Source organism: Scyliorhinus canicula, chromosome 5, assembly GCF_902713615.1.
Source record: "Scyliorhinus canicula chromosome 5, sScyCan1.1, whole genome shotgun sequence".
Taxonomy (NCBI): domain Eukaryota; kingdom Metazoa; phylum Chordata; class Chondrichthyes; order Carcharhiniformes; family Scyliorhinidae; genus Scyliorhinus; species Scyliorhinus canicula.
In genome coordinates, this window is record NC_052150.1 from 72,849,973 (window position 1) to 72,867,191 (window position 17,219).

Sequence of the window (17,219 nt, forward strand, 5' to 3'; positions counted from 1 at the left end):
GTTGAGCATTTATGCGGAATCATTTTGATTGTAGTCTCAATTATGTTTCTGCCTTTTTACACAACCATAACCTAACTTCAATTTAGAAATGGGGGGGTGGCTGGATTCTCTGCCGGCGGGATGCTCCAGTTTGCTGGCAGCCCAGGGGTTTCCCGACAGCGTGGGGGCTGCCCCACAATGGGAAACCCCATTGACCAGCCGGCGTAACGGATCATCCTGTCGGCGGGATGAACCTGAATTGTGGCGGGACGGGGCGGAGAATCCAGCCCATGGTTTCTTCCAGCATGGAAATATGACTAATTCAACTCGCTATTCTGTCAGAGCAATTTTTAGTAACCAGTATAATGTTTTTTAAAAATATACACTTAACAACTGCTACAATAATATGCTGAATGACAAGCTTAATGTACAGAACGGACATTCAAGGCACTGGATTTGTGGCTTTCCTTACGATTTACTACATTTTCTGCAAGGGCATTAATGAAACTTTAGTCCTTTCTACTGACATGTGGGGGGCGATTCTCCAATATAGAGCCCAAGTGTTCGCGGCGTCATGAACACCGTCGCATTTAACGACGGCCCAAACTGGGCCCGGGTACGACCGATTCTGGCCCCCTCAGGGGGCCAGCACGGCGCTGGAGCAGTTCATGCCGCTCCAGCCTCATTTCGCAGCGCCAAATGGGCACCGCACCAACCTACGCATGAGCAGTTGGGCCACGCCAACCTGCGCATGCGCGGGGGACTTCTTTAGCGTGCCGGCCCCAACAAAACATGGCGTCGGTGTTCAGGGGCCGGCTGCGCCAGCAAGTAGGCCCGGTGGGGGGGGGGGGGGGGGGGGGGGGGGGGAGAGGCCGGCCCGCCGATTGGTGGGCCCCGAACGCGGGCCAGACCCCATCAAAGACCCCTCCCCTCTCCCCCGCCGGTGAAGGAGCCCCCGTCGCCCCCCCCCCCCCCGATCGTTTGCGCAGAGTTACCGCCGGCAGCAACCAGGGGTGAACGGCGCCGGCAGGACCCGGTCGTAATTGCGCGGCTGTTTGGCCCATATCATGGCCGGAGAATCGATGGCCTGCGGCCGGCGCCGTGCTAAACGCGGCGGCGCAAATTGCGCCAAATCTCTGCAGCTCGGAAAATCGCGCGCCAGCGTCGGGGCATCGTGGCGCGGTTGCGTCGATTCTCCAGCCCGGCACAGGGCTCGGTGAATCTCCCACATGGAGTCAACTGCTTTAATTCTATATCAGAAGTAGCGAAATGTGGACTGGGTGGAGTGGGTGACAAGATGATTGGAGGTGGGGGCAGGGGGGTACAGGACCGGAAGGAAAATATATCTCCTGTTCATTTACATGTCAAAATATTAAGAGTGGCTTTGGTGATATGTACTCAGTCTAAACTGTCCTCCCACCTAAAGGACAATTTAGCCATGAAGAAAATGTTGAAAAGAACACTAGAGAAGAGGTATATTCTCATATTCCTAATAATATGCCAAAAAGGCAATTATTGCAAAGGCCAAAACATACTTAAATCTGGACTCATAATTTGCTATTTGAGTAATTAAACACAATTTTTAGATAATACGCATCGGGTATTGTCACGAATGAATGCTTAGGAAATCACACTTATTATGTACAATTTGTACTTGTATAGAAAAAAAAAACAAAACCAAAAAGCATTTTATCCATGCAAGAACGACCTGGGGATGGATCCGGGGACAAATTTCAAAGCCTTTGGATGTGGATTTGGAGGTGGAAGGCTGCTGGGAAAATTAGGTGACAAGCCTCACACTCTGGCATGCCCAGTGTTAACCTGCACAGCACGCCTCAGGTCAGCACAATAGCTGCGCTCATTCCTCTCTCTGCAAGCACCTCACCCAACACACCCTCAGCCTATCGGCCTCGCACACCCATGCTTCACAGTCACCTTGCACAAATGTTGTCCTCTCCTCTGGACAGAAGCCCTTAGCACTCCAATCATCCTGCTTTCCCTCCTCTTTCAGGAGTAGATGGCACCACATGATTCAGAGACATGAAACTGTGGGAGGCAGGGGGTTGGGCCTCCAGTGATGGGCACTTTGCCAGACACTGGCAATGCATGTCCACCAGGTTCACTGGCAATTCAGCTATTCATCATGAGGATAAAGATATTAGCAATGACCTGCCATGAGAGCCTTAGTGTCCTGATGCCCAGCTTGTTTTGCGAGCCTCTCCTGCTTCCACCTGAATCTCGGGGCCCTTTCCTCTGTCCTATCCTGTATAGGTTGCATAGTAGTTGTGAAACTTCACCCATTTGTGTTCCCTTTAATTCGAGATCCTTCCTCCGCCAAATGGCCGTAACATCTCGCCTGTGCTCCCTAATTCTTGAGAAGCCCCGAGGCAACTTCTTAATTGGTTTGTTCTCGGAGCAACTGGGAGGCCCGCTCTTCCAAACCAAATATGGTCATGAATGTGGTCATCTGAAAAAAAAACAAGCTGAGAAAATTCAGTCCTTGATGTCTATAAATGATTTGGCTACCTGGAGATTCTGCAGAAAGTTTCCAGCTGTCATAAGCTTTAGGGACTCTTGCCACGAAGGTGTTGTGCAGCTCCTCTCAACATCAATTTTCACAGAGTTTACTTTCCTTTGGAATAACAACAGTACACAGTCCATGATGCGCATGATGAGGTGAGGTGGTCTACCCAGTGTACGGACAGTGGCAATATCAGCTGGTTTAATGGTCTGCATGCAAGAATACAGGAAGAAATAAATGTAACAAAGCATAACTAACAAGAAGGTACAATACTTTTATCTAACAGCCAAATAACAAGTATAAGCTCTAACTGAGATTTTGCTCGACTCCACAGCTGTTCCATTATCACAAGGATGGAAAATCCAATTATAAAAAACCGAGTTCCTCAATATTTTAATGTGATGCCACTAACCTTTGCATCATTTCTTTCCTAATTTGTAAACCCATTAATACAATGTTGAGACCTCTATAAATTATACTGTAAATAGCCATAACTGTATATAGCAACAAGACAGTGGTCAAATGCTTAGCTCCAATTACTAAACTCAAATATTTTCACGGAAAAGAAAGATCTCATCCATGCTGTATTTACAAGATAATTAGGTTATCCGTATATTAATTTGGATGGATGGAAAATCTTGCAACAAACACTGCCCCATGTTCAATTTTTGACATTTTTTCAAAGGGCAAAGCTCTGCAATAGGAACACAAATTCATAAAACCTACCCCACAGCATCTATCCATGGCACAGATTCCTTCAAAATGCCCTAAATATTCACCAGCTAATCATATCTACACATTTTCCCCCAGATATTTGGTACAAAGATTGCCTGCTTCAAACTAAATTTCAATTACACAGAAATTACAGGTTATCTGAATTATTTAACTTAGATCCATACATTTTTGTTGCTATCCTTAACTATATTCTAATGTCATACAAGGTATCTTGCGTTACTGAATTCAACGTTTATTGAATTTGCACACTCAGTCCTAAATCAAGCAGCTCTCAAACGAACAAAGTTTTCAAAATTTTCTAATGATAAATATTGATTTTCCTAAAATATTGTGGCCACATTGTCTGCACACACAAAAATTTGGAATGTGGGAATAATAGGTGGAAAGTTTGTGCAGCATGTTCAACGTAACGCATAGTATATTGTGTAATATTATTAATTCTTTTGACATGTTATAACAGCGGTGTTAATTGTGCTGCGTTCATATGCATTTTCTAACTCAATTTGCTACCCAGTCTCGACATGCAACATCCTGCGAGGGTTGGACAAAGGCCTGTTGCCAATTAGTAGACAACTTAGCAGCAGATTATGGGGATTTGCTCAGTGTTGTCCACCGTCAATCTTAAGGATACTGCTGCATGCAACCTTGGAGAAATATCATCGGGATATTAAATAGAATTTTTTTTTCAATTTTCTTTGAACACATCTCTTTACCAAATATTAAAAGTATTGAAAATGTGGAAAAACGGCTATTAGGTTAAGCATCACCCAATTGGGTAATGAGTCTTTTTGCTTTCCAATTGGCACAGGAAGACAGTGATTCATAACATTGGATGCGTTGGCCAACGAATGGCAAGTCATATGGTAAAACCTCCAGGAATACACTTAATCATAGTTGGAAATTCTATTTGCTCAGAATGTTCCATCCAGTGATATAAATTACAACTTTTCCATAAGCTGTCTGCTGCTTGGGAGGCCCCAACAATGGTGACGGTCCTCAAATTGTAAAACATTCATATGGCTCCTGCAGTTTAAATGCTACTTTAGAGTAACTGTTTCCAATGAACAGACAGAGAACGAATCAACATTTGAACAAATGTCCTGCTCAAACAAATATTCTAAATGTCAAAGACAACAGCAACAGGTCATCTTTACTTACCTGCAGAGCTGCTTCAGCTTCCTCCAGGGCAGGTTTTGCAGCTTCTAATTTCTCCTCTGCAATCGCCTTGTCTGCTGATATGCTGTCTACAATAGCCTGAGCTTTGTCCTTTACCTTTTGGACTTCCACCTTTACTTTTTCAGAAGCTTGCGCTTTCACAGTAACTTCTTTTAAAACCTGTAATAGGAAAAGACATACAAGATTAATTCAATTAGGGGAACAGAAACTCGAGAGACTAAATTGAAACCCTGCATGGTGGGCCATAGTTGAAGCTGTCCGAGTTGGAGAGACGTCTGAAGGTAATTCAAAGTTAATATCTGTGAAGGTGCAGACTGAAAATCCTTGTGAGAGACACGGAGTTTCAGTGAGATTGGTGGACTCATTGCATTACTAATGTCTGGGCAGGTTGTTGAAAAATCCATGGACTCTCATCTTGGTTTACAAATGCCATTTATTGTGTAGTGTGGTGCGTTTGACCACAGTTGGCCTGTTAATTCATATGTTTATCATACTTACCCTGAGTTTTAGAATATAAAAGATAGATATTGTAAATTGTTTTTTTCTTTCTGATTTTGTACAATGGAGTTAATGCTTGTTTGTTCAAAACCCATGGAATTGTGTAACTTTCTTCACTGAACCAGTGTCTTAAATCAAAACCTCTGGGCTGGATTTTCCGATTTAGAGGCTATGGGCCCGGTTCTCCGCTCCCCAGGCCGGGTGGGAGAATCGCGGGTCGCCGTTTTTCACGGCGACCCTCGATTCCTGGCCCGGACAGGCCGAGCAGCCTGCCGTTCCCGACCGGTTCACGCCGGCGGCAACCACACCTGATCGCTGCCGGCGTGAACATGGCGCCAAAGGTGAGTTTGTGGCTTGTGGGGGGCGGAGAGGGGATTGAGCACCACGGCCGTGCTCGGGAGGGGACTGGCCCGCGATCGGTGCCCACCGATCGTCAGGCCGGCGTCTCCAAGGGACGCACTCTTTACCCTCCGTCGCCCCGCAAGATCAAGCCGCCACGTCTTGCAGGGCAGCGGAGGGGAAGACGTCAACCACGTCATGCGCGGCTGACGTCATTAGGCGCCGCCGGCCGCGTCATTCTCGGCGCGCCGGGCCTTGCGCCAGCGTCAAGGCCCGTCGACTGAGATTTACGGAACGCCACTCCTAGCACCCCGCGGGGGGAGAATAGGAGGCAACGAGCGGCCTCCAACGCCATCGTGAAACACTCCAGGTTTCACGATGGTGTCGGGCGTTGCGGAGAATTCCGCCCTATGTCCGGGGGAAGTGTCTGGCTTTACGATGAAAAGGTCGGTGAGGCCCCAGCACTGATCGTCCGACCGGTGTGGGGCTAGCAGTTGCGCCACATAAAACGCACGGCCTTCCCAATATAAACACCTGCAGCGGTCACGCCATACAACATGGCGTTGGCTGCGCGTGGACCCGACCTGCCAGAAAGTGCCCCCCTGGACACCCCCTCGCCTACCCCACCAGCCCTCGCCAAAGCCCCGCCCCCCCCCGGCCAGCAGCATGGCTCCCCCTCCAGACTGTGGCGGCACTTAGCAGTCCACAGCCGCCATGCCGGGTTCACAAAACTGAGAGCTCACGTGTCTATCGGGGGCGGAGCACGGGGGAGGGCTTTCAAATCATGTCCTGAGGCCATCCCAAAGGCGTGCACCGCACTCCTCGATGACACCGATTTGGAGGGGGCGGAGCGTCCGAAAACAGGCGCTTTCCCCCAATTTGGTCGTAAACAAGGATTCTCCGCCCGATCGCCGATTACAATATCGGCATCGGGCAAAGGAGAATCATGCTCTTTGTTTACTTTAACCAAAATGTTATTGGTCCTGAACTGGATCTTACAAAAATAAATGTTATATTTAGAAAAGGAAGTAATAAAGGTGAAATAGTGTTAGATTAGCCTTAGCCTATTGTTTTTATGAAGAGGTGAACGGAAGGTAGGCTACGACCACATAGCCTAGGCTAGTACTATATTACAAGTATTTATGAAAAAGTAATAAAAGGGTGAATTTGTGTTAGATTACAGGTGTTTATTATGAAACGTGTTCAAATAATGGTAAAATTGTGCTCCATTACCTTAGCCCATGAGTTTTGGTGGCCTAGTCTTGCCTAACTTAGCCTAGCCTAGCGTAGGCTAGCTTGAACATAGCCTAGTTTAGCCTATTTAGCTTATTTATTGTAAATCTTAAAAAATGGCACTTTACTTTCTGAGAAGGGGTTTTTAAAGGTATTTGAAGATTTTCTTCTGCTATCATCTTTACTTTCGTTTGTTAAAGAATTCAGAGAAAATTCAGCCGATAGGATTGCACACTATGAATCAGAAGCAAAAGGTTTGTGTGAAGATATCACCTCAAGTTATTCTGATGCTTCCAAACGCATTGTTACAAGGAAATTTTCAGATGGAACAAGTGGTATTGTTTCTTTGAGAGGAGCTGACAAATTTAGGATAGAAGTTCTATATCAACTCTATGACTGCTTGATAATCCAGTCACGCAAGAGGATTGACCCATATGTACAGATTACGAAAAGGTTAAAGTTCCTCTCAGAATTGGTGAACAATTCTGAAATTGATGAGGACAGTATTAAACTTATAATATCATATTGCAAAGATGATATAGACCACAAATTAGTAAACGAGTGTTATCAGTTCAAAGAATATTCGCACCTTAGGAAATCCCAGAACACAGAAGAAAACACGCCATCTAAAATGCAATGCGCAGAAGTTCTTCAGCGTATTTGTGAGCAACACCTAATTGAAGTGTTCCCCAATATTACTACTGCACTTAAGCTGTACTTGACAATGCCTATCACGAGCTGTGAAGCAGAAAGGAATTTTTCAAAGCTATCCTTTATAAAGAACAAATTTCGGTCTACCATGACTGAAGAACACTTAAATTCTTTATGCATATTGTCTCTAGAAAATGACATTACAAGGAAGCTCTCATATGACAAAACTGTACGTGAATATGTTGCTAGAAAAAATAGAAAAAAAAGAGTATTTTGTAAAATGTGCTTCATGTAGTATGTCTGAAATAAAAGATTATATTGACTGTTCTTTTCTATGTTTTATTTCATCATTCTATGATGCATCATGCATGTATACAACATTTCCCTAATTTTCATCCCCCATAACTCGAAACCTATAAGGCAGAGGAAATGTTTTATTCACACCAGTGACTTTGACATGTGAGATAATCCAGTACAGCAATTTTAATCAAAATCTGAGATGTAGTGGTTACATTTTTAAAAAATTTGTGGTGATCTGTTGTGGAACAACCCCATTGAAGAAGATAACAATGGTTACCCAGACCTCGTTGCTGGTTGCGAAGGGGCCCCCATAACAGTTCAAGCTTCAGGGCCCCAAAAATGTAGGTCTGCCACTGACTGTACCAGCAAACACGAGGTAGTGGAACTCAAAGCTGGCGACTAGACAGCTGAAGCGAGCAATTGACAACACTAAGTAGGCACCAATGGTAGAGAGGAATTAATAATAATCAGCTTTGTACAGCTTATACTCTGTAAACACATTATTAAAAAACGTTCATGCTTCTTCACCAGTCATGTCTCAATATTTTTGTAGCTGACTGTCACAGTGCACTTTGGATACTGTAATTTCACAGAGAGAGGTGAAAATGATCACCACCATGATGGACTATCTCTCTCAAATACCCATTGGGAAATGAGGCAAGCACAGATCTTAATTGTTTGGGAAGCAAAAAAAATCAGTTTCCCGGCGGCACGATTAAAGTTGAGTATTAAATTCGGGTCAGATTGGAGGCTAATCAGGTTTACTGATGGCAGGCAGCAGGAATCTATTTGTCAAAAGGGCGCCGTGGAACCTGCAGAAGATAGTTCTGGGCCAGGAGCCAAAAGGACAATGAAATTAAATGAAAATCGCTTATTGTCACGAGTAGGCTTCAATGAAGTTACTGTGAAAAGCCCCTAGTTGCCGCATTGCGGCGCCTGTTCGGGGAGGCTGCTACGGGGAGGCAGCAACAGAGGGTCAGGCAGCTCTGGATGATGGCAAACAGGGGCCAGTGCACTGCCTAGCAATGGCACATTGCACATGTACGGCACATGGAGTAAATACCTGAAAATGCCAGAGAGGCAATGTAAAACATGGTTGAGGATGCCACGGCAGTCAGTCACTAACCTACACCAGCTCCAGGAGAAAGACCGATGGCTCTGTGGAATAGGCAGCTATCCTATGCCAGTAGCCTTAAATGTAAACAAAGTCTTGAATTTCTCTGCCACCGAGTTGTTGGCTTCTCCAAGTCAGCCACACACAGATGTACAAGAGAGTTTGCCAATGGGACGTTCAAAGCAGATGATGATTTTGTGAGATTCACTCTAGACCCTGAGAGCCAGGGAAGCACAGCTGTTGGATCCTGCTCCAGAGCTGGGTTTCCCCAAGTACAAGGGACAATTTATTACTCACCTGTGTAGCTGAGAGCTCTCTGGGAGCAGCTAGCAGCATTCATAAACTGAAATGGGTTCCAATTTGTCAATCAGTAGGTTTATGACCAGCGAAAAAAAATCCTGCAGTTGTGTGCTCACTTCCCAGGGTGTTTCCATACCTTGTACAGTCTCAGGTGTGTTGTAAATATCTAGTTCAATATTTTAGAGGTAATTTTTAGTTCTCGGAATATTAAAGTTGCAAAGGTAAGGTAATTAAAATTCTGGGCTTCAAAAATTGCTTGGAAGGTAGAATGAAATTGGTTTAAAAACATTCAATGAATTCTGAAAGGTTGTAAACCTACTTCACCAGATCAAAGATAAATTGTAAATGAGGGATAATTATTCCAAAGGTTGGTTTGAGGACAGCCCAGAGTGGGCTACAATGTCATGGAGGCGGTTGAAGTTTGGGGAGTTCTCTAGTATCAATTAATTTGGGGGTCTGCTGAAAGAGTTAGTTGCAGTTTGGACCTCATGTGGTTTTCAGCTCACTGAGAGAAGATAGCCAAAGCAAAGACTTGCACTGCAAACAGAGTTTTAAAAAAATGAATTTCATCATTCACTGTGTGGAATGTTGGTGAGGCTTAATCTCAGTTTCAATTTTGTGATGGAACACGTTGGGAAATGAGGCAAGCACAGATCTTAATTGTTTGGGAAGCAATTGTTAGAAGATTGCCTAGTTTGAAACTAATGGGATAATCATAGAACATAGAACAGTACAGCACAGAACAGGCCCTTCGGCCCTCGATGTTGTGCCGAGCAATGATCACCCTACTCAAAACCACATATCCACCCTATACCCGTAACCCAACAATCCCCCCACTTAACCTTACTTTTTAGGACACTACGGGCAATTTAGCATGGCCAATCCACCTAACCCGCACATCTTTGGACTGTGGGAGGAAACCGGAGCACCCGGAGGAAACCCACGCACACACGGGGAGGACGTGCAGACTCCGCACAGACAGTGACCCAGCCGGGAATCGAACCTGGGACCCTGGAGCTGTGAAGCATTTATGCTAACCACCATGCTACCGTGTTGCCACAGTGCAACAGTGGTCCTCAGAGCGCCATGTGCTAAATAAAACAACCAGCATATTTGCTTAGAAATACTGAAAAGTAACCAGAACAAGGAACTGAGGCATCCACAGTCAAGAGATCGTAAAATAAAGTTTCACCTCTGAAAATAGTTGGAGCTGAGGCGAGATATTTCAGCTAAAAGAGAGGCTGCTGCAATGGCTCTTGATCTCTGGCTCAAGAAACGGCACAGCTAAAGTACCACCAGACTGGGCATATTCCCTGGCAACAACCTTCAGGGCCCACAGCATCTGGCACATGAAGGGAAACAGCAGCAGGCCCTTTGCATGAAGAGGACAATATGGATGGTCCGGTCAAAGCTATGCACACTTCTGACCTGGAAAGAGGTTGCACAAGCTCAACTTACACAAGCTCCAAGTCCTGAAAGACCTCATGAAGAACTCTATGCGCACACTTGGAAATGATGGAATGCTTCATCAGGTGCACATGCAGTTCAGACAACACTGAGAAGGGATTAGGGGTGAGCTCCAAGCTTGGCTTGCAGCCAGGTTTCCAATCCCCAGGCCTAACTAATGTTTGATTAACAGAAAGACCACTTTCTCTTAATAAATGCAAACATTCCACAATTTATGATGCACCAAGAAAAATGATATGTCCATAATAATTGATTGGACACCCATTCCTCCACTCTGCCGTTGGAAAGGCTTACGTTTACGTTTTCTATCACGTCATCTTGGTGCAACCCTGGCATCCACATCTGAGGTGATGGCAGCTGCTGAGTGCTATGCCCTTGTTGCCAAAGATGACCTCAGGGAATCTCCTCTGGAGCCTGAGCCTGGAGAGCTCCAGCCTACTGAGAGTCTCCTGAAGAGGTGCAGAGGAACCTTCCTCGGCCTCATCTTCTGGAGGCATCTGGGCACCGCAGAAGGGAGGAGGATCAGAAGTATTCCAAGGTCAGGCCCCTGATGAGGCTGACTGGTGCCCTCCACCCCCCCCCCCCCCCCCTTTCTATGGGTAATGTCACCTCCCTGAATCCTGAAGTAGAAGGAGCTCTTGAAGGGAGGTTAAGGTTCCTGGCTCCCCTCTCACCTAGACACCTCTGCATAGCCCATGGCCCGAGTGATTGAGCGCATATCTGGAAGCCACTGTGTGTTCTGCTGGACCCGATTCTTCATGTCAGTCACCAATCTCTCCAGAACTCATGGTATTCTTCCAACGTTTGCATGGGACTGGACATGGAGTCTGGCATCTCCGACAGATGTACGCCTGGCTGTCTCTGCATCTCCAGCAGGTTTCTTGTGGCTGTTCTCAGAGGTCCATCCTCAGCATTCGGCTCAGCATGGGCATGATCTCCAACAGCCCACCGACAGGAACCTCATGATGTCATCACCAGATTATGGCCCTGAACATGGTGGAGGGTGCAGGTAAGTGAGGCAGGGAGAAGTATCCAAGGGATAGCACTGCAGGAGCCTTAATCCTTGTCCCTGTCCAAGAAGTATGAGATTCTTACTTTTTGTGCGGATGAGAGAGGGGACTGTAGGGGAGGTGACCATGGCACCATGGTTCAGTGGGGTGAGAAAAGACAAATGTAGCCGTAGTTGGGGATAGTACAGTCAGGGGAATAGACAATGTTCCCTGTAGGGAAGATTGAGAGTCTCCAAGGTTGTATTGCTTGCCCAGTACCAGGACTCAGGTCATTTGCTCTGTGCTGGAGAGGAACTTATGGTGGGAGGGGAGAATCCAGTGGTCATGGTCCATGTAGTCACCAATGACATAGGTAGAACAAGAAAGAGGTTCTGTGCAGGCAGTTTGAGTAGTTAGGCACTAAATTAAAGAACAGAACCTCCAAGGTTCCGAGACAGGTGCAAACTGACAAAGGGTACATAAAATTAGAAAGATGAATATGTGGCTCAAAGACTGATGTGGGAGAAGTGGGTAATCGATTCATGAGACATTTGCATCAGAACTGGGGAATGTGGGGGCTGTACAGTTGGGACGTCCTACATCTGAACCATGCTGAGAACAGTGTTCTTGTGGACCATATAACGAGGGAAGTAGAGAGGGCTTCTAAAGAGTGGAGGTGAAGGTTTTCAGTTGCGTGGAAAATTAGGAAGTCAAAGTTTACGGCAGGAGTGCAGTCAATGATCAGTCAGAATGTCAACAGAAAGCAACAGGTAGGAACAGATCATATGACATTGTATTGCACCAAGGGCTCCAAAAGCCTCGAAGAGGGGGGAGGGTTCCAAGAATGGAAGGTTTAAAAAATCAGGGGTATATCAGGGTGCGATGGCGCAGGATAGGGAGGGAGACGTAAACAAAAATATGCAACACAGAGCAAATCCAGAGTTGTAAGAACTGTAAAGAAAAAATCATGCTAAATGTTCTTTATCTGAATACACAAAGCATTTGCAACAAAATGGACAAGTGGATATTGCGGATTGCATAATATGAGTATGATGGATTAGCTATTATAGAAACATTCCAGAGTATACAATGTTCCAGAAGAACTGGGCAAAGAGGAAAGGAGGTGGGGTGGCGTTGTTAATCATGGAAGGTTTCCGAGCAGTGCTGAATCGTGATATAAAGGCAATGGATGGTGACGCTGAATCAGTTTGGGTTGAAATAATGACTAGCAGGGAAAAACGACAAAAAAGTGGTCAAGAGACCCCCAAAAGTTGACCTCTCAAGAGGTCAGGGCATACCTGTGGAAATAACAAGGGCATGTTTGAAGGAAACTGCAGTTATCATGAGAAATTTTATCTGCATATTGATTGGATAAACCAAATTTGCAAGGTAGTACAGGAGAAGAATTTGTGGAGTGCTTCAGGGATTGCTATTTCGAGCAGTACATTGTGGAACTACCCAGTCGGGCTATTTTGGATTTGGTTTTGTGTAATGAAGAAAGATTAATAATGAATCTTGTGGTTAAGGATACCCTAGGAGATAGTGACCACAATATGATAGAATTCCAGGTATAGTTTGAGAGTAAACACCATGGGCGGAATTCTCTGATAATGGGGCTATGTCCCCATGCCCGCGAGAAAACGGGTGCGAATCACTCTGGACTTCCCTGGAGAAAGTCCAGAGTGTTTCTCTGTTTTGCCGGGAGATAGCAGGGCCTCAGAGTGCTCCTCGCAGCTCCGGCTGCCAATACGGACACCTGTGGCAGTGGCGCAACATGACGGACCCACACCGCGGGCCGGCCCCAACAATATAGGACCCCCCCCCTGAGATTGTGCATGCCCGCCGATCGGTAGCCCCCGATCGCGAGCCTGGCCGTCCTGGAGACCCCACCCGGTGACGGATAATCCCCCCCCCCCCCCCTAACCAGGGCAGCCGCAGACTGAGTCTGCAGCTGCCACTCCAAGCTCCCGCCACGGACCCGATCGTGGGTCTGACGCCCATCCTCTTACCAGCCCCCCCCCCCCTCCACCCACCCACCCCCGCGCAGAACGCGATTGCGGTGAGGAGAATCCTGGCCCATAAGTCCATAACCAGTATCTTCAACTTAAAAAAGGGCAAATATAAAGCTTTGACAAAGGATGATCTGGACTCGAAATGCGAGCTCTTTTCTCTCCCTACAGATGCTGCCAGACCTGCTGAGATTTACCAGCATTTTCTTTTAGGTTTCAATTATAATGGTATTCAGGTGGAGTTGTGAACTGGGTAAACATGTTCCTCAAACCACCTATGCACCAACAAAGAATAAACTATTGAAAACATTTAACTTGTGTCAAAAATATTATGGAATTTATTGTGGAGATCAGAGAGCCTGAGCTGTCAATCAAACAATGTTTCCTTTGGCACGCAGGTGTTCTCGTATTAGAATAGCTGTGTGGGTGCTCATTTTCACAATCTTTATTGGTACAGCTTAATTTGTTTCAAGAGTTTGTGGCTTTTGAAACTTCAAAGGTCTGGGTGATTGACACTTTTATCAACTTGCAGTCAAGACATTTCATTCAAGCATGGAAGGAAGAAAGCATGGACGACTTTCTTCCAAAGGTTTTATTTAACACACAAAATATAAACACGCATGAAATTAGAGTCCATTCCAGGTCTTCATTGAATGCATTGAATGTATCCCAGGTCTTCATTGTTACCTGTCATATCATTGGTGCCAATATATATTGATTGGCTAAAGAACACATGTGAAGTTCACTTGGTGATCTATGCTGGGATCATCACCTGCAAATACTAGGGGCGCGATTCAGCAATCTTGTTGCGCCCAGTGCAGATCAGGATGCAACGGGTGAATCTCACGCAAGCTCCAAATCAGGCACCGAGCCGGAGACGAAACCTGAGGCGAATCACCCAACTTCTTCGGCATGGCGAGATCAAGCTCTAAATATTTAAATGAGGAAATACCCAAATGTCAGATTCACCCGCCGCCTTGGATTCACTGCTGTGCCAGGGAGACCTCGCCAGTGCGCCGTTTAATACTGCTCCACACAAATGGTAATTGAAGACCCCCGGGTGGTCGGGGACAGGGCAGGGTAGCACCCAGGGTGCCAGGCTCGCAGTGCCACTCTGGCACTAACACAGTGCCCAGATGGCATGGCCACAGTGCCAGGCTGGCGGTTCCAGGATGCCTGGGTGCCAGGTTGTTACTACCAGCGCCTGGGCCTGGTAGGGGCTTCCCAGGTAGAAAGGGGATTGAGTGGGGGGATTGAGTGGGGGGCTCCCCAAAGTTGGGGGGTGATAAGGTTTCAAAACATGAGGGAGGGGCCTGAAAGGGGCAGAGGTGGGAAGAAAATCAGGACAAAATGGGACACCATACTGTGAGGAGCCTTTCCTGTGTAAATCACTGTGTCTTCGGCAGGGAGAAACTCCCCAAGGCCAAAATAAACGGCAGTGTGCCATTGGATAGCAGGATGTCTCTTGGCGCTGCAGCCAACAACAAATACTCCGCTAAATGCGCCATTCAGCCGACTTTAACTACAGTCCACTGAATCGTGCCCTTGAATTCGTTTTTTAAAAAGGGTTTGCAATATCCCCCCATTTTACAGCATTTTGAAGTTTCTACAAGAGCAGGTGACCTCTGTACTTTCTAGCTAATGATTCTTTTACTGAACTTTCTGAACACTTCAATGGAGAGTTCGGGGAATGATATTCCATAAATGTATCCCTATCCTGAATACTTTACACCAAGTTGTGCCCTCACGATTTGGCCATGCTATCGTAGATCATGGTGAGAAGTCAACTTTCGAAAGCTTTGAAAAATCCTCCAGAAATGTTGGTCAGCTTATACAGAGCATAAAATGCCAACCAGCAAAAATACTCAGATTTATCTCCATTCCCAGGCACTGAAAAGCTGTACACCATTTATGTGGAAAGTGGCAAAGTGAAACTACTCCATTTGGGGAAGAAGAATATTTTCACTGATTTATCTGATAAATATAGTTTGATCTACTGCCTCACAATAGACATTTGTGCTGAAAGAAACTAAAATAAATCACTTTCCGTTAGTCGAACTGGACCCAGCAAAGGAAACAAGAGACGTAGCGAACATATAGCAAATTCAATTGCAAAAATTTAATCTTTTTCCTCCTTCGTTTTTATGATCTACCAGTATAGAAACAACAGTGGAAATTGCTGATCTGATTGGCCAAATTATGCATATGTTACTCCATGAAAACTCACATTCTCGTTGGCAAATCACTTGAAATTGTGCATGCTCTGTTAATATACAAACTGTTCATTTATTAACACAACTCCAAGACTCTTTTTAGATATACACTGAAACCCAATTCTAATCACCTTTAAGGTGCTTTAACTGTCCAGCTGTGTCCCTGCCCCGAGTTTCAGCGAATAACAAAATTCCTGCAGGTCACAATGAACCCCATACCTAATGTGTTACAAAGCACACTGGGTTTGTTCACTTAATAGTTTTTCAGTTCTCATAAACTGGTAAGAAAAATGTTAACCAGGAGGAAACATTTAACATATATGTTATTGTCAATTTTCAACGTGGTTTCAATTAATGATTTATTTTAAAGTTGTAAATTATCTTTTTTTCTTTGTTCAACTATAAAGTGAGTGATGTTTCCCCATGGTGTGATTCAATTTGTATTCATATTGCACTCTATTCAAAATATGATGCTTTCAAATCTGATACGATTCAGTAAACCGAGAAAATATATCAGCAGAAAAAGGGGCAATCAACTTATATGCCACTTATTTGCCAAGTGGAGGCCTAAACATCCATTTCGGTGCTCAAAAAAGTGAGTTGCCTTATACATCAAGTCGACTTATACACCACGATCTACAGTCATTTAAAAAAAAATTTAGAGTACTCAATTGATTTTTTCCATTTAAGGGGCAATTTAACATGACCAATCCACCTAGCTTGCACATTTTCGGGTTATGGGGGCGAAACCCACGCAAACACAGGGAGAATGTGCAAACTCCACACGGACAGTGACCCAGAGCTGGGATCAAACCTGGGACCTTGGCGCCATGAGGCCGCAGTGCTAACCACGCGCCACTGTGCTGCCCTGATCTACAGTAAGTTTAATTATTTTACCTGGGGGGCATGTGATGCTGTAGGTAATTGTTGATGCAAATCTTCAAAGCTATGTCCACAATGAAATAAAGGCATAATAGTGGTGGCAATTCTAAGAATTTCACCTTCTGACAAGCACATACCATATCAGCTTTTTCATTAGCTACTTGTAGTTCTCTCTCTTTCACCTCCAGTTCTTTATTTAGTGCAGCCACTGAATCAGAGGCCTCCTTCAATTTTTCTAGACCAGTATTCATTCTGTAGAAAATAAATAAATCACTATTTAATAAGTGGTTTAGCAAAGCATTTTGCTTTAATACTTTATGAAATAAGATGAATAAATTTCAATGCTAGTTTTGAATTAATTATGCACTGCTTTTTATGAGTTACTCCATGTAACTTAGAGATTTATGTACTTTAGGAATACTGTCTACAAATTGTTATTTTGTGAATAACATTGTTGAATAGCCCACAAATGCATATGCAGATTTTAACCACTTAGATGTTTTTCAGAACAATAATTTAACAATAGGACGGTCTATAAGTTTAGGATGAAACAAGTAGAATAAGATGTAGTAGTATTTTGGGTATGTATATAAATATCCAGAGTGGTAAAAGGAAGAGCAGGGCTGGTTAGAGATCAAAACAGGGATTCATGCATGGAGGCACGGGATAGCTGTGTTATTCAATAAATATGGCATCCACGGATACGGAGGAAAGTGATAATTTTACAGCATGGTCATAATTTTCCAGTCTTTGTTAGACTCACGGGTGTTTACAGAAGACAGGAGAATTGCAAAATTGCATCCTTGTTGAAGA

General features: G+C 44.9%; 1 protein-coding gene across 1 annotated transcript in view; it reads right to left on the reverse strand.

Moving 5' to 3' along the window:
* The window catches only part of dnah5 (dynein, axonemal, heavy chain 5), a 458,053-nt gene that overhangs the window by 116,562 nt on the left and 324,272 nt on the right, over positions 1-17,219 (reverse strand). Inside the window, exons 57-59 of the mRNA XM_038797206.1 lie at positions 16,544-16,658; positions 4,394-4,570; positions 2,506-2,709 (exon numbers count right to left, since the gene is read on the reverse strand). Of these exons, the coding sequence (XP_038653134.1) occupies positions 2,506-2,709; positions 4,394-4,570; positions 16,544-16,658 (496 nt within the window). The remainder of the gene's footprint in view (positions 1-2,505; positions 2,710-4,393; positions 4,571-16,543; positions 16,659-17,219) is intronic.